Raw genomic sequence first — 18,354 nt, forward strand, 5'->3', positions numbered from 1 at the left:
TATCAGCTTAGCACATCGTGTACATGTCCCCTGCTGATGAGTTACTAATGGAAAGGTGGCACACACAATGCGATATTATTCGGGAGCAGAAAAGAAAAAGAAAATCTTATAATTTACAAAAACATGAATGAAGGTGGAAGACTTTGTGTTAAGTGAAATAAGCCAAGTACTTAATATGTAGGATCTGAAAATGATTGAAATTTTCTTACTAAATGCTTCAGTTTGACAATAGAAGCATGGCTCATAAAGTGTAGTGCATAGTATGGAGTAATGGAAATGCAGATTAAAGAACAAAATTACATTTCAATAAGAGAAATAAAACCAAGCAAATTGTAAAAGATAGTATCTATACCTATTAATATATATTTTTGAAAATTGTTGAGTGGATTTTAAATATCCTTATCAAAAACTGATAACAATATGAATGACTTCGGTGAACTAGCTTGACATAAAAGTCCCCAAATATATGTGTTTCTAAACATCATGATATATATTTATAATTTTATAGATTAAAAGATTTGTTTAAAGCCATTTTAAGCTTTTCAAGCTTCCTTTCAGCTTTACCTACAAGAGCAAAATGACTAAATTATCTAAACAGTGTTTTCTGTGTTAATTCCCACCTTCTTCCAAGTGTCCTTTCTTAGCTTGACATCACAGCTTCCTACAAATATGGTTCATGGAGCCTTGCCACATCACTCTGTAGTGGGTTCACAGTTTGTAAGGTCAACTTTTCACATACAATCTTCTCATTTGACTTTTATTTTCACATAAACTTTGTCAGATATATTTCTATTGACCAAATGGATTACTGGTGAACTTTGTGAATTTTCCAGCATATAGAGAGTAAGGAGAGGATGGTCAGTGAAGAAAATCTTCTGTGGTCCACTATTGTAAAATGGGGAAATCCTATTAATACAGTAAGGAAAAATTGCAACTTTCCTACCAACCTGTTTTACTGCTGGAGTTATATAAAGGCCAACAATATTATGGATTTCTCAAGATAATTATAGGCCTGTTATCAGATTAGAAATTTTTATTGTTACAATGGTTATTTCTTTATCCCCTGATGTATATTATGACACAAAACCTAAAGTTGTAAAAGCCACAGAAGAGGAAGGAAAACTGAAATACCATTCAGAGCAGATAATGCCATCGAGTTCCAGATAAATTATTCACGGCAGCTATTTATATGGTGTAATTCCTATACTTACCTGACAATGTGCTGAGGTGCCCTTCTTGCTATATTTTACTCAGTTGTATTATTCAAGTCTGAGGAGAAAGGTAAGAGAAGAATGGACTCTGCTCGTAGATGCTGTCTTTCCATTATTCTAAGCTGCAGGCAAAAACTAAGTACCAGGTTGATAGAAAGCAGTCTCTGCTGTATGGCTAATTAAAGAATGAGAATACAAATGCGATTAGAGGTCAAATTAGGTCACTTAACCTTCCTCTATGATTTCATGAATCAGCACTGGCAGAGAGAGAGACCTTGGGAGCCACCGTCCTCCCTCAGCATGAAGCTGGGACTACACAACAAGGGGCAACTCCATGGTCAATTCTTGTAACTCCAACCACGGTAGCTTTCCTGTATGCCAATATTCTAGTGGATAACTGAATCTTTATTTTTTAAAATCCAGTTGATAACTCACAGAAGTAAAAATGATTAATTCATTATTCATTGTTTTTTTTTTTTACTACATTATTTTCCCTCCCAAATTCAAACACCTTTCTAAGCACGCTATAGTTTATTCAAGGCATGGCCTTGTGCTTCTAGATCTTACTAGCTACAGGATCTTGGGGCCGCATTGCTTCATCATCAATACAGTCGAGGTAACATCAATACTTACCTCACATACTTCTTATAAGATTAAATAAAACGAGGTCATATTTGTAAATCTTTTGAATTCCTTTTGGAATGTGTTGGGAGTACCAGGAATGTTTATTGAAAAATTAAAGTACCTTTAGAACAAAAAGAAATTAAAACGTAGGACAAAAGGGGGGAAAAAAAAAAACCACAAAACCCTCACTGTAAATCCAGCACTGTATCTATCTCACTGTAGGTGTGTCATAGCCTCATGCATGCATCAATCATATATAACTTGTCACTGGAAGGGTGCAGTATGAAGAAAAGCTCCATGTCACTGATTTCATCACTCACTATTACTTTATGAGCATGTCTTCAGAGCCTGAGAGATCTCTTCAGTTGTTTGACCACTGCAGAGCCACACACATTGTGAGTTTACCAGTCTCCCTATTGTTCAGTAGTGAGCGTTTTCTGTTTTTCCTTTTTAAAAAAAATCTAATGCAGTAACAATTAACTTCGTAAACAAACCGTTATCTGTTATTTAGATGATTGCTGAAGATTTTCGAATGAGGATGCTTAGGAGAATGGTTACTTTGAAGGTTTCAACCACGCACTGCTATGTTCCAGAATGAAATCCTTTAATGCTCCTATGAGGAGAGAGATATAAGAACATTTTTCATGGTAACATTTACACCTTCCAACTATGATAGTAATATCTTTATTAGTTTAATATCTTAGTGCAAAGTCTTTGAGCTTGCATTTTAAGTTGTTTCTATATATTTTGTATTATAAGCTAGCTAAGATTAAAGTGTTCCAAATTTGGTGACAACATCTGGATTAGTTTAATATTTTTTTGTTTCTTGTTTAAGTGAATATTTATATATAGTAACCGTTATAAGCTATTTAATATTGCTATAAAGTCATATGTTAGCCTTCGGCTTGCCAAGTAGAATTTATAGCTCTTTTGTGTTTTCTTTTGAGTCACATTTTCAAACCTGACCTAAGACTTTTCTTCTTTGGGTTATTTCTCACATAGGAAATCAGGATAAGGGGCCTTACTCACTCAGGGTTTATTTTCACTCAGAACAGACAGGGCTATAGTGGAGAAGATATAGGAGGAGCTGGAGGGAGGGCAAACCAAGATAGAATACATTGTATGAAAATTTTAAGTAATAAAAGGAAAAACAACACATGAGACAATTAGTGGTCAGTATATGGCCAGCTACAGTGAGTTAACTGTAGAAGACAAACTGAGAGCTTGGTCGTCTAAGGAAAGGAGAGAGAGCCCAGTGCTGTGAGTTCTCAGTGAGGGAGGGCTCGGTACAGGAAAAGCAGGATGTTAAGGTACAAGAACTAAACATGTAAATAACAGTCCATCATAAGCAGAAAGAATGTGGCTTTTTGCATCAAATCTGGGTAAAGAATATACTCATATCATTGTTCTGGGGATTGAATGAGTAACTGCTAACACCTGGCCTGGCACACTGTCATTTTTCACTAGTACTAATTTTTATTGTTAATTATCAATCCTCTAATCTTAATACATTATTTTAATTAGCTGTGTGATAGATTCCTCACATAACAGATAACTATAATAGGGTGTTTTAACTGAGAATTGGTCAGATTTGTGACTAAAAAGGAAAGAAATTAGAACTGGTACCCCCACCACATGGAACTGGTGCCAGTTGCAGAAGCATGGGTGAACCACATTGAGGGTATGGATGCAGCAGAGTGCTGGTCCTGCCCCTCACCAGCTGCAGCACTCAGCAGAGCAGACCCTGCACCTCTCCAGGATGGCACAATAGAGCTAGCCCTGCTGGCATGGGTGCGGGTGAGCTGGCCTGAGGGCATGAGAGCGGTAGAGCTGGCTATGCCTTGTGTGGGAGGCAGCATTGGGTAAACTAGAATGGGCAGTGCTGGAGAGCTTGACCTGATGATGTGGATGCAGGAGACCTGGAGGAATGAGCAAATCAGCTACCACCCAGGCCCAGGCCCAGGCCTTTCAGTTGGCCCACCCCAACAGCTACCCCAACTCTGAGCTGCTGGAGCATGTGAAGGCACTGGTCCTGCAGAATCAGAGCTGCAGGATCTCCGTGGCATAGGACAGGATATCCAAGAGATGCTCCAGTGAAGGCCCTGGTGCTGATACCATAGTAGTGGCTAAAGGCCTTGAGCCAGACCAGTGACTCATTGCAATGAACATTTGCAAGTAAAGATGTGTAGACAAAAGGATGTGCTGTGGAACACAGTGTGACATACTATAGCTCCCAAGACAAGATTTTTATTTGTTTGGTTGTTTGGGGGAGGTGTTTGTTTTGGTTTTGGCTTTTTATTATTATTTTTTTCTTTTAGGGGAGAGGTTGCAAGGACAGAGGGTATACATCAAAGAATGAGTGGGATTAAAGTATATGGAGGAAAATTCACAAAGAATCAATAAAAAGTTAAAAAAAAAAAAAAAAAAAAAAAAAAAGAACTAGATACCCAAGTCATGACATGATGGTCTTTTCTTGGTCAAACTTGTTAGGCTCTTAGGCAAGGTAAAAGGTGGGGCACAGAGACAGCAAGCAGTAGTTAGCATCAAAATACCTCAGACCAACCTCCAACCCAAGGACTAACACCAGATGAAACCCATACATACGTCATGGCACACAAATGCCCATATTCACTCTTGCACACATGAATATGCACATCCTAATCACACACAAAGAGAGAAGAAAGGAAAGGCTGAAAGCTCTGCACAGCATTGTGACTGAAAGTTCCTGAGTTAATCCTGAGACAGAAGCACACAACCCAGATGCTCTCAAATACAAAAACAGCAGAAATTTTATATCATAAAAGCATGGTTATTTTTTAAGCCACTAGTTTTTGGAATAACTTGTTACATAGACATGTACAAGTTATACTGAACATGATGTACTGAGGTTTCAACATGCATTACCTCTCAGTGGGCCATGCATGGTGTCAGAGTCTAGCTGTTTACCTCACCCACCTCTCTCTTTTTGTTCCCAGCAGACATAATGGTGGACAAATACAGCCTCTCATCTTGGCAGTAGTGAGAGCTGACCAAATGAATGTGGAAACCTCCCATCAAATCCTCCAAGCCCTCCCTGTCTGCCTGCTAGCTATTGACAAGTAGAGTGGACGTGGAAGCCACGCAGTAACAGATCCTTCTGAGCAAGTACATGTGAAGCAAAAATCTGCCTAACCAGAGCAAGGGATGATTCCACCTTCAGTGCAGTCTTGTCAGTCAGTGGCCATAACAGGGAGGAATGTAAGCAGTGGCAGGCTGGTTTATAATCGCACATATCACTGTTCACTGTTAGTCACTTGGGCCTATCTGAGTGCAAAGATGGCTGGGAAATGCAGTCCCGCTCTATGCAGAAGCTCTCTTGCAACAAGCCTACAAAGAGAAAGGAAGGTGTGCCTTTTCTGTGTGTCTGCTCTCATCTGTCCTTTCCTATAGCATGCACTGACTCAACCCCCAAGTGAAAGTCTTATCTTCATATTGCTTGCAGTTCCTACACTCCTACCTCCAAAACGCAGTCTTCTTCATAGGGTTGACATGTCTCTTCATGTGACCTGTCAGACTGTAACCAGGAAAGTAAGTTTACACTGCACAATAAAGTACAGGACGGTGGGAAAGGGGTGTGGTAACACAAGACACCTTCTCCTAGTAGCTACTGTTCCACACAAGTGATGAGATTTTGGCAGACAGAAGTTCTATGGCTCTTCTGCACAAAGTATGGGCCAATTCCTTTATCTGGCCCCTTTCTGCTTTCTGAATGCACCCGATTACTTACTGTTCGCCTGGGTGCTCCGGTTAACCCTCTGGAAGTCTATTATCTTTCATTCTCTAGGATGAGGTGTTTAGGAACAGCTTTGTTTGAAGGTTCGATGTATCTTCCAGCCTACTTCCTACCAGCATAATAATGGTGACCAGTTGTTTTTCTGAGGGCCAAATGGGCAAAGACCCATTGCTCAACAGTGGGATTTCTTAAAAAAGACTCCTGGGGCCTGGAGAGATGGGTTAGAGGTTAAGAGCACAGTTTGCTCTTCCAAAAGGCCCGAGTTCAATTCTCAGCAACCACATGGTGGCTCACAACCACCTGTAATGGTATCTGGTGCCTTCTTGTGGTGGGCAGAACACTGTACAAATAATAAATCTTTAATAAAAAAAAAGATATAAATTAAAAGAAAAAGAAACACTCCTGTTTGCACCATCGCTTGCCCTTCAGTTCTCTGTGCCAATTCTTTTCTCCAGACCTGAGGTATCTTTCTGACTCAAGAGCTTCCCTTTCTCAGCTTAATGGTTCTCTTTGGAAACTGCCCTCAGCAGCTCTGTCTCTAGAAAGATCTCTAACAAAAGATTTTGTTGGTGAAGCTTTGAACCTATTTCTCACTCTCATCTCTATTTGGAATCTAGCCTCAGCCGCCTCAGCCTCTTTCATTCTGTCTGCTCCCTGGGAATTCTTTCCTGAGACCATCCCTTGCAAAGGTATTCTTGAAGGCAGGTGCTGGCTTCTGCTTTCCTCCTGCTCTGCAGCACTGGTTTCCTTGGCACTCCACTTAGCAGTAGGCGGGACTAACAAATGTATTATTTCATTATCCAGGAGAAAAATGAGATCATCTTGGAGTAATCTTTCTTCTTCTTTCTTTTGGTCTTTGTTTGCTTGTTTGTTTTTGAGAGAGGGTCTCTCTGTGCTTCCCTGGTTGTCTTGAAACTGCACTTTTAAAAAAAAAAAATCATTTCTACCCCAGAGCAATTTTTGATAGTTCGGCAAGGTTAAGTAAAAGTCAGAGATAAATTGAAGCACATGAACTCTGCAATCTGAGGAAATTAAGACAAGTCTAGCCAGAGAGATCACTCCACAGATTCTTTTAGTTTTCAACACTGCTAATGTAGAGAAAGAGTGGAAGAGAAGGAAGAGGAAAAGGATGGGGCTTTCAATCAAACAAAAGGACTTTGTTCAACTTATGTTTGGCAAAGTTCTTCTGTTCAAAAGATAATTGAATTTTCTCCCATAGAACATACAAATGATTGGAGTTTTAATTATTCAAGGTCTGGAGAAAGTATTCTACACATTCTACTTTGCAATTAAACAAAAGGCAGTAGTCTACATTTTTTTTTTTCACCTCATAAAGAGAAGTCTCGGATGGGTGTGTACAATGGTGGAGGCACAAGGCACTGTGGTGTTGTATTTATCCTTGAAGAGGATAAGGATGATGATTGTGAGGATGAATAAGGGGAAAGAAAGGAAAGGAATAGAAATGGAGAGTATAAAAATACCATGGGGGAGAAGAGGATGATGGGCAGGAGGGAGAGTGGAAAAACAGTCTGTCATGGCGATGAATTAAAGTTTCATGAAAATCCCACAAGGCAAACGCCATCATATCATAGACATTGAAACTATGGCTTAGACAACTGAACAGGAGAAGAGGAGGTGAACAAGCATTCAAACTTCAAGACACGTGTCTGCTTGATTCTGACACTCTTACTGCATCATGTGCTGTGAAGACTGTGCAAAATATACTACATAAATACAAAATATTTGGTGGACAGTGACCATTCAAATATAGCTTTCTATCTCTTCCTCTATTTTACACTGCAATACTGTATAAGACCTCTATGTGTGATGTCGCATATAGGAAAATGACTATACATTATTTTTAGCAGTACAGAAAAAAAATGCCTGTGTAGGTTTACTTGAACCATTTTTAAAATAATAAATATAAAGCAAAATAGCATAAGTAGATTTTCTTGCTTGGGTAAAAGTTCTTCCAAGTCAGAATAAAAATGGATTTATCAAAGGAAAAAAATCCTAAATTTTCACTTTCTACTGCTTAGTAGTATACACTTTGAGGCAATCACCTAATTTTTTTCAGCTTTAGTTTTTCAATTCATCATTAGAAAGCAAATGGTAACAAGCAACTCGCAGAAATAAGATGAGAATTAATTAAGGCAAAGCTTCTATTAAACAGCACATATTTAGGACCCCAAAAAGATCTTCTTGCTGTTCATGAGCTAAAAACACAGGCACTAGCTTAATATAAAAATGTCTATATAATAATACAAAACACCACATATATGCACACACACACACACACACACACACACACACACACACACACATATAATCACAAGGTAAACTATGGTAGTTTATGCTTTTAAATATCTTTAACAAAAACTGCTAGAGTATGTCTTTTGTGGAAAGTCTTTAGGAAATGTGTATAGAAAAATTAAATGGATGATGCTATCATTTGAGAACAGACCTTTATGTGTATTGATATAAAGTGCTTTAAAAAACAGAGATGTGAGAAATGGCAGCAGTCATCAGTGGCTTTTGGTATGCTCCTAGTTCTCCTACTTTTAAGCATAAATGAAAGCATGCTTCTTGGCTTGCATGGGCCCTATATTCAGCTAAGACTGATAAGTTGTACAAGGATGGAGTATCTATTTGCTACCTTTCAAACTCCACTTTACTCCCCAGTTATAAACAGCAACATCTATAAAGAAGGCACCATCACAGTGTGTTCCTGAAACTACTCTTTCTGTGACCTGCAAGGACCATGTAGAAGAAGACTGTGAAATTGCCCTTTCTTAACTCCTCCTGAATAACCAGAGTTAGTTAACAAAATAAAAGGCATCCTAGAAATATATATGTGAAAATAACTAGATCCTTCTTCTTAATAATAAGCAAGAATCTTAACTTGGTTTTTCTTTTAAAACAGTGGGAAAAAGAGATATGTATGAGTCCTCACTTCCGATTCATTTTTTAGACCCACCTGACATTGACAATGCATACATAATACACAGTTCTACTTAATATTACAACAGGAAATGGGTACCACAATTAATTGAAAAGGTTGAAAGAATAAAATATAACTCAGTATTTCCTTCTGTGAGGAGGTGAGGGAGCCTTTAGAGAATGTGTAAAGAGTGAAAGCAGTCGTAAATGAATGTATATTTTTGGCACGGGTATAGCCATGTGCCCATGGGACCCATGGGAAACTAGTAAGCCTTTTCCCTGGTCAGGATCAGAAAGGCAAAGCTTTCTTTTGGTCCAACTACTAGTGTTGACAAATGATTAACCAGTGTGTGCATAAACCAGCAGTTGTAGCTTCCTCCTCCTGGGTGTTTATAGCCTGAGTCTGCCCTCCTGCAAGACATCTCCTATATCTAGCCAACTCCTCTCCCTGCTCTGAGTATAATAAACAGGCTGGGCTTCCGGGTTGCTTGGTAATTGGTGCCACTCCATCAGAGCCCATCTGAATCCAGCTTTTCTGTATGTATTCCCTTGACATCCCTACTTAGATTTCCTAGTCTGGTCAAGGCATTATATGATGCTGGTCAAGGAATAAGACCTTAGATTTTTCAGGTGAGTGTTCTTAAACTGCCTATTCAAATCCTGCAGTTCATGCATTAAGTTCAATACCACTAATTTAGAGTGTTCATTATTTCATACATACAAATAAAAACTATTAAGATACACACAGTTTAAGGACAGGGTAGCAAGAAGAATGTTACACATTACCTGGGTGTAAGCATTACTTTTATTTTTTTCTTGTACATGGATAATTTAAAAAGGTAATTTAAAAAGACCAAGCATGCATTATATAAGACTTCAATAAAAGTTAAACACACTAAAAACATCTCAATAAATATTTTTATTTTTAGAATGACAGGACACATTGTTAATATATAAAGGTATCAATGCCATGAGGAAAAAAAGCCCCATCATCTTCCATGATTGCCCAGTACAGTATCAAAAAATACACAGTAAACATCAATTATTTTGATTTAGAAAAAAAAGTAGAAGGAAGAGCTGGAAGAGAATCACAGAGAAATACAAAGCAGTGGAAGGATATTTTTTGCCTTCATAGTCTAATTTTTTTTTTGCAGCCTGTGAAGGAAGCAATGGGAAGCAAGACTACCTGTTTCTGAACTAAAGGGAAGTCACTCAACTTTGGAGCCAAAAACAGTGCTGTTCACATTTCTATGTAAGAAAACTATAAATTAAAAATAAAATAATTTATAAATATTCTGCATACATATGAGCTTATAGCTTCAAGGTTAAAAATAAATCAAAAGGCATTTGTGGGACACTAGACAACCAAGAAAAAGATTTATACACGTAAAGCATCTCATTCTGAGGTCGATTCCAAATTGTTATTACCTGTGAAAAGCTTCTTCTTCACAAAAATCAACAAGAAGGCATGCTAAATTCCAATAAGAAAATTAATCTAAGATATCTTAGGAATATAAGTTCTGTAGCTATAAAACATACCCTAACATATATATAGGCTTGTGCACATCAACTTGCACACTTGACAAACAAAAGCCATAAGTATGCTTTTAAGTTAAGTCACGGGTTTTAGAAAGCAATTCTGTGTGTTTTCAGTAAGCACCTTCCCGTTGACAGTATTGATGTCAGTCAGGGAAAATAATTCCAAAGTTGCATGCCCTTGAAAACTAAAAGATAGATTTTATAGACTATTGTGTCGACCATAAAAATGATATAGCTGAAAACAGTCTGAAAGTCAAAACTGTCCGTTCGTTATCTGCCTTCTTAGTTCCCAGGTGCTGGGACAAGCCCACTGAGGTTTCGTTTTAATTCCTTGTTGTGGTCATTGCATACGGCCCGCTTTGTAGAAGCTAAAGCAATCCCAGGAAGCTGTACGGATGTGTCTTACTCTTTGGTGCTGTCAGATGCAGCAGACGGTATTCTATCTTGCTGCCGCCACCGGGGAACCACTGACAAGCATTGTGAACCCCTTTTGTCAGGCCATGCTTTTGTGGTGGCTTGGCTTGCTGCAGTAGAATCAAATGTTCAAATTGAACAAAATCTTCCAATAGATACATGGATGTTGCCTGTTTTTCTCTGGCCATTAGTCCAGATAAGAGTTTCATATGTGTGTATGCTAGAGAGACGAAGGCCAGAATATTCAGAGGTAATTGTTTACAATGCTTTCTTATTGCAAAGAAATTTAAAAGGAAAACAAGTGTGTGTGTGTGTGTGTGTGTGTGTGTGTGTGTGTGTGTGTGTGTCTCCTCTCTCTCTCTCTCTCTCTCTCTCTCTCTCTCTCTCTCTCTCTCTCTCTCTCAGTGTGTGTGTGTGTGTGTGTGTGTATGTGTGTGTGTGTGTGTGTATGTGTGTTCAGACCCTTTATTCCTGATATTTTTTTCATGGTACATTTTTACTTATTTGACTTCACTCTAGGGACAAAGGAAAGGAAAGCACAAAAATTTTTTTTTGGGTCTGGCAGTTTGTTTATTTACATTTGCATGTCGAAAGATATGTGCTAGCCCTGGTCAAATTGGGCCTCAAAACAGATTTTTTTTTTTTTTAAAGAGAGAGGATGGGATCAGATATTTTAAGTTTTGGATACCAAGGTAAGCATCTGGGTTTTACAGAATTCAGGGACTTAGCAGTGGCATGGGCAAAACCGCCTCAGGCAAGAGAGGACTTGATGGTTTCTAGCAGCCTTCTGGTCTTCTAAATCACAAACCAGGTGCCTAGCAAGGAGCCTGGAAGGAGGAAAGTTTCACAGGAAAGGCCAGCATTGTCACATTGCATAGTCACATCAGGAGCTCCAAATGGCTGCCAAGGAAACAGCACTGCAAAAAGAACTATGCGACCCCTGCAGCAGTGTTTCCTGCCCACAAACAGGGTCATTTATTAGTAACGTTAGGAAGCTTACACTGTCCATTAGCCTAAAGAAGCCTCCACGGATAACGATGGAGGCACCATATCCAGGAAGCCCAAGAAAGATCCAAAGTCAAAGTGTAGGCCCCAGTCTGCTCAGTGTCTGCTTTCTCATATGGTCAGACCACAGTAACTCTAGGACTCACGCCGCCCTGTATCGAATTAACATCAACAGGGCCGGAAGTTCAGAATTCTTCTTTGCCTGCGTTAACGTTAGGTTTATCATTCTCCTGCAACGCTGAGGGCTGGACCCAGGGCCTCACACATAAGACACAACCCCGGGGCCACGTCCTTGTTCCTCAGCTTCATTTTAAATTCAAGTAATCGTCTCAAAATCAGGCTCTCACCGGATGGGTAAGGGCAACACGAATAGAAAACCTGGAGGAAAGTCAATTGAGGTTAATTATCAGGATTTCATCAGTGCAGTGTAAAGAAAGCATCCAGGTGATTTTCTGATTGGTCCCTTTGGGTGTAATCGCCTTCCCTCATATCAGCAGAACCTTATGTGACGTGCTCTGTGTTTGAGCAGTTTTAGATAACACAGAAATGAGCATTTGCTTACTTTTCATTTAAAGTCTTCTTTTCTGAAATGATATTTTTTTATTCTGAAATGATTTTGTTAAAGTGCTGTCTTTAGAATATATCTATATGATATCTATATGATTTAATTTCCAAACTCAGTAAGAACTGAAAGTTGGACCACAACTTAGTTCTGTTTCGCTTGCTATGCAACTAACTAATCATGGTTTACAAATAAATAAAAACAGCATTCAGAGATCTCATATAAATAAATACAAATGGTTTGCTTTAGCTTGATGCTTTGAGACAGTCTTACCCTATATGCTGTTCGGGTAACTTACTGTGGTCCAAGCTGGCCTTGGCCCTTCATTGATCTTCTCATTCCGCCTCCCAAGTGCTGGGATCCAGACATGACTCAGAGGCCTGGCTTCAAATCGGTTTAAATTCTATTTTACCAGTTTGGCTGATGCAGTTTGAACCCAACTCTATCTACTCACTAGACATTGCCAAAGTAGTTTCCTCAAGCAGACTAGCAATCAAAACTAAATATACCTCAAGAAGGTAAATTTTAAACTTTTGAGAGTGTGCTTTTGACATAGAAGACATGAGAATCACAGGGAAACCAAGGACATAGGACCAGCTACAGCAAACAAAATGCAAGTTCTTTCTGGTACTTTGTGGCTCATTAAGCCAGCACTTCACGAGTAAGTACTTTACAGGGTGAGGCAATGGGCCATGTATATACTTCCCACGCTTTTCTTATTTTTACCTAGAAACTCTGTAGCATACTTGCCATCTCCACCTCAGTCTCCTATACTCCATTCTCTTTTAACTCTTAATAAAGCTATCTCGACAAATTGCTCTGGTAGCTACCAGAGCTCATGATGCGCAAACTCACAGTTCATCCAAAGTCCTCAATAACAACACAGATGTCCACACTAGACTTAGGTGGGCTTAAAAAATCTCCAATGAAATACCTTCCTCACTAGCTCATCCCTTTGCCACACCCATTCCTGGCTCCAGTCCTCTTTAAGAATGAACCACTTGTCTCTGTAACATTGTAACAAAACGCCTGGGCCACTTCAAGGAACACCAGTATAACTCAGTATCTTTCTTACACTGTGTTTCTCGTTGCTTTCCTGACCACTTGCCCAGAGTGCCTCCTATAAACCAGACCTTTCCAATTTCTGAGGTATGAACATGGTCCTTATGGCTCCAATGTCCAAGGTCCTCAGAATAGTATTCAGACCTTGTCAAAAAGAATCAGGACTAAGGATAAGCACAACTCCCACTAAATGAGTGGGTTGGCTTTTCCTCTCCAGTGTAAGCTTTGGCTATGGGCTTAGTGACTCCTATGTGACAGCTTTTGCTAGGCATTGTTCCCAAGAGTGTAGCTACAATTATACTGGAGGTTTTCTCCAAATGCCACCTGGGAGACTGCCAAGCCCACTTGTGACTCAGACCTGTCTAGATGTTTGGCTGCCAGGAGATATGTTTTTAAAGTCTAATATTTTGATATATATATATATATATATATATATATATATATATATATATACATATATATATACACACACACACACACACACACACACACACACACATACACACACATATATGAGAGGTGGTAAAGATTTCAAGGGCATGGATCTTCAGGGTGAGTGCAAATCCACAAGCAGGAAGCAAAACACATTATCAACCAATACTTCTATTCCATTGGGGAAGAAGGCAGCAGCAATATACCTTGTGCTAACACTTAGTTAGCCTCACATGGGTCTGAAGATGATTTGTATCACTATCTTTATTAGATGTTACATATTAGTGACATAAGTGTCATTTCTAAATATAGCAATAATTTAAAATATAATATTTTATAGCTTTCAAAAAATAACCACCATCTGTAGGTTTCAAAATATTCACACTTCCAAAGTCTACATTTTAGTGTTTAGCCAAATTACAGGAGGAAATTTTAAAAAGAAAATGAAAAAGCACCTTTGGGAATTAAATGTACGCCATACTATTTAATTAGTCCTTATGTTTCACAGACTAGATCGCCAAGTGATCCCATCTGCAGGAGCCGCTCTAGTACCCAGTAGGAATAATACCCATGTTTATGTAAAAGAAACTTCTGGTAAATTACATTTGTGGAAGTATTTGGGTATAGACGTAGAAGCTCATGGTAATTACAGTCAGTGAATGAGTTTTCAGTTTGCAGCAAGTCAGGGGAAGCTGGCCATGGTTTCTTTTACAACTTGGGGGGAAAATAAACCAAAACCAAAAGGAAACCAAACAAACAAACAAAACTGTTTCTTGCCAAACAATTAAAGGACACAGTTGACTTAATCTTTTCTTTTTTTCCATATAAAATCCATCGCTGTCTCTCACGAAGTTCAGAATTAACTCTGTACGGCAAGGGTATCTTCCTCTACCAAGGACAGCTCCATGGTATTTTCATTAGTGCTAGTTTTCATCCTGAAGTTGAAGGAACCATAGACTTTTGCAGACTCTTTGGAAGAGGCAAATCTGTTTCTGCGGTAGAGCTCCCCCTTCCACATAGACATCATTAGCAAGCACGAGAGAACAACTCCCCCGAGTGTGAGGAGGCAGAGGCCAGCAATGACACAGCGGTCCAGGTGTGCCCCTAGCCTTGCACTCTCCTCTTCCAGGCGTTCCATCTCCCGGGCTGCCACTGTGTTGGGATCCACTGTCACCTCCCGAGGGACAATATAAGAAATGATCACCAGCAAGATACCAGTGACCAAGAACAAGATGGCGCTAATGAAGCCATAGTCTACGGACTTCCCTGAAGACGTGGCTTCTGAACTCGTGTCATCTTCATCTTCGGATATCAAAGACATGGGAGCCTCGTGGGACCATTCATTAGAGTTCCCCCATCCAAGATCTCCAGGGTGATGACTGCCTTTTGCTGATGGGGACCTCTGGCTTCTCTGTTCCAAGTTGACATTCTCATCCACATACGTAAAAGAAGTTTCTAGTTCCTGGCTGCAACAATTACAGACTTTACGATCTGCTATGACTTGGTCATTCCCTGAGTCAGGAGGGCCTGATGGGAAGAAGCTCGTCTCAATAGCATTGTAACGCAGCGAGGAGGTTGGGGATGCTAAAGATGGGCTAGTTCTAGACACTTCCACCGCAACTGCTCCTGGTGTGGATGTCAAGTTTTTCTGACAGCGAAGAGCAACTCTGATAGCTGCTTCTTCTGCATGGTCACCAGGAGCGTTGCCTGAACTCCACTCCACACCACTGCACAGGTCCACAGGGCTGTTGCTCTTAGTCAGGGACTGGAGCTCCATGGGAGCTGGTTAGAATTCTCCCAGCAATTTCCAGAAGCTCTTCCAGTGGCAGCACAGATAAGAACCTGGCAGAATCTAAGCCCATACTGTAGGGAGGCCTGCTCCTCTGGTCCCTGTTTCCTTCACAGCCATGACTTGTTGAGAACACTTTGGCCTCAGTTCCTCATGAGGGGGTAGGGGGCGAGAAAGGGAAGCTAGGGGCAGAAGACCATGAAAGCAGCAAATCTTCTGACTTGTCACAGGGGTTGGCAGTCAGGGTAGAAAAGGAGCAAGAAGGATGTGGCAGAATCTCTGGGGACAACACACTGCTGTCACCAAGCCAAATTTATCCAGGGACTCACACATTCTCGTGACAGAATCCCTCAGATGAGAAGGCAAGTTTCCTGTAGAAAGACACAAATGAGAAAGGCGGGGCCCTTCTTAGCTGAGCTGCGGGATTTCTGGAGATCTTGAGCAAGAACAGACTTCCTAACAATTCAATTAGAGTGTATGTTTCCAACTCCAGGTCAGAACAGATTCTAATACAGATTAGCTTTAATGAACACATGCTCTCATCAGCTGGGTGCCATGGCATCAGCATCTTGACTTAGCAGCTATGAAGTGAATGAAAAGGATGACTTAATCAGCCAGTGACCAACAGGAGGAATCAGAATCAGGTCCAGTGATTCACTCATTCATGTATCTAGTAACCCACGACACACAGCCTTGGGCCCTGTGTTAATTTAACCATACGCACTTCTATCCTGTTTAATCCACTCGCTTGTTCCACAGGGGCAGCTCACACACTTCACTGTGGCTTCTATAAAACACAGTGAGCTCCTCAGCTTCACACGTATACACTGCCTGCTCCCACAGAGTGTCTGCTGTTCCCACTGGCAAAAATCTCGGTGAGTCTGAGTTACTTCTGCCTACAGTTTGCCAACAAACAAGCACCAGAAAGTGGCCACTTCAGGGTGGAAAAAGATAATAAACGCATAGTATTTCATCAAGGCAAAGAGGTGAGGCGTGATTTCCAAGGCTACCTCTGAAACTCTATCCATGGCACTCCTTCACCTCCACTGCACAAGAGCCGTGCTAGGACAGAGCTCTGTGTTGAACAGAAAGCCATCTGCCCATCTTTTCCTACCTTTGCTAGATTCCTTGGAAATAAAAATTCAACCCCCCTCACTAAATAAAGGGGGTTTAACCAAGGACTTCTTTTGTCTTTATTTCAGTCCAGAGTGGTTTAACCCATGGCTCGAGGAGGAGTTAGTATCAAAATCCCCAACTCCAGCCATGTACAAGCCAGCCTCACCAAGACAGCCAGGCAAGTCACAGAACACAAAAGAAATACCCCATATTTCCTGCTGTATTTTGACACCCCCATCTCTCTCTCTCTCTCTCTCTCTCTCTCTCTCTCTCTCTCTCTCTCTCTCTCTCTCTCTCTCTCTCTCTCTCTCTCTCTCTCTCTCTCTCTCTCCCCCCCCCCTCTCTGCCTCACTAACTGTACAGTTCATTTGCAGATCCGTAATCCAGCCTCAGTGACGGATGGATAATCCCAGGGGACCAGCTAAAGGTCTCTTCTTCCCTCTTTCCCCCTCCCCCCTGATCTGTTTAAAAGCTCACTTAATGAGATTGCACCTCCAAGGCAGGGGGCAGCCTTTTTCCCTAGTCTGCTGCTCCTCGATTAAAAGCAGTAAAATATGGACAGAACTGACAGGGACAAAGCTGGTTTGCAGAAGACCACCTAGGGATGTGGGATGCGGGATGCGGGATGCAGGATCAGCGCACTAGGTTTAAAAGACCCACTGCCAGAACTGGATAGGGGAGCCCCCAAGTGGTTGCGGAATCAATCAGTCCTCCGGCGAACTCTTGGCCCATCAAGGCACCTGCAGTCTAGCTGCATCCGCTAAGGTCCTGCTGGCACCTAGGGCGGGGAGTGGGGATGCGCTCCCAGGCTCCTTTTAGCTTCAGGCTCCAGCTCTCTCTCCACTCCGCGCGCTTCATCCCCATGCCACTCTCTGCCACTCACCTTCTGCTTTGGCCACCCAGTGAAGCTGGATCCAGGAGCACTTGTGTCCGCGTGGCTCCCGAAGAAAAGTCCGCTATTCCCCAGCCGCAGCACTTGTAGCCTGTGTTCGCCGCTGGGTTCCGCTGGGTGGGCGGTGCCCGCCGAGTCGGGGCTGGGCGGGGTAGGGCGGGGCGGGGTGCTCCCTTTGCTGAGCATCCCGGGAGATGTAGTTCAGAAGAGGTCCTTGCATTCCCTTCTTTGCGCGTTGTCCAGCACCTACAAGATTTTGCTCTTCTGGAAAGCACTTTACTCCACACACTCATTTACCTGCCTGAACTTCAAACTCTGCCCTCTCTAAGTTGAGTGTGTCAACCTTACCTCCCTACCCCACCATCCTCCTAGCCTCCTAGCACAGGAAGAAGACAGGAAACAAGTGTTACATTTTAGTTCCAACCTTGTGCCAAGAAATTTGCATACTTTGTCATATTTAATATTCAAAACACAGTTTCAAAGTAGAAGATTTTATCACTCTTCTTTTTAAGATGCAGAAGAAGGCTCACAGGGATTCAGTGCTCCCTGTCCCCCAAGGTTACAAATTCAATAAACAATAGCTTTTAAAATCTTATCCAGGAGTATGGTTCCAAAGTCATCACTTTTCCCATAAAATAGGCAGAAATGTCAACACTGAGGGTAACAGTGGCATGTTCATCACTTTATCACCTATACTTACCATTAGATCTTGCATCTGTTGAATGTACTACTAACTTAGAAAATCAGAGAACATAAGCAGAATTTTTTATAGCCAGGGACTTTCCTACATATTTTATATAATTCATCCAATTTTAAAGGTACTCCAAAAGTCCTTAATTTTACAGAATTTCTGAATTACAAAATAGTAGTCAAATTCATGCCATTGGTATTCAGTATTATGCTATATTGACTGATGGGGACATAGGGTAAGAGAGGAGTCAGGTTTAGTACGGAAAATTGAAGGATGAAGCTACTGAGGTTGCTTAGTTGTTCCCT

At 40.9% G+C, this 18,354-nt stretch overlaps 1 protein-coding gene across 1 annotated transcript; it reads right to left on the reverse strand.

Moving 5' to 3' along the window:
- Nucleotides 1-14,397: 14,397 nt before the first annotated feature.
- Nucleotides 14,398-17,497, reverse strand: Tmem74 (transmembrane protein 74). The gene is made up of 2 exons (XM_051159535.1): nucleotides 17,350-17,497; nucleotides 14,398-15,721 (listed from the first exon to the last, which is right to left on the reverse strand). Exon 2 carries the CDS (start codon nucleotides 15,336-15,338, stop codon nucleotides 14,421-14,423), a length of 918 nt encoding a protein of 305 aa, XP_051015492.1. The 5' UTR covers nucleotides 15,339-15,721; nucleotides 17,350-17,497; the 3' UTR covers nucleotides 14,398-14,420.
- Between the last annotated feature and the right edge of the window lie 857 nt (nucleotides 17,498-18,354).

The sequence above is a fragment of the Acomys russatus genome, chromosome 17, assembly GCF_903995435.1.
Source record: "Acomys russatus chromosome 17, mAcoRus1.1, whole genome shotgun sequence".
NCBI lineage: Eukaryota > Metazoa > Chordata > Mammalia > Rodentia > Muridae > Acomys > Acomys russatus.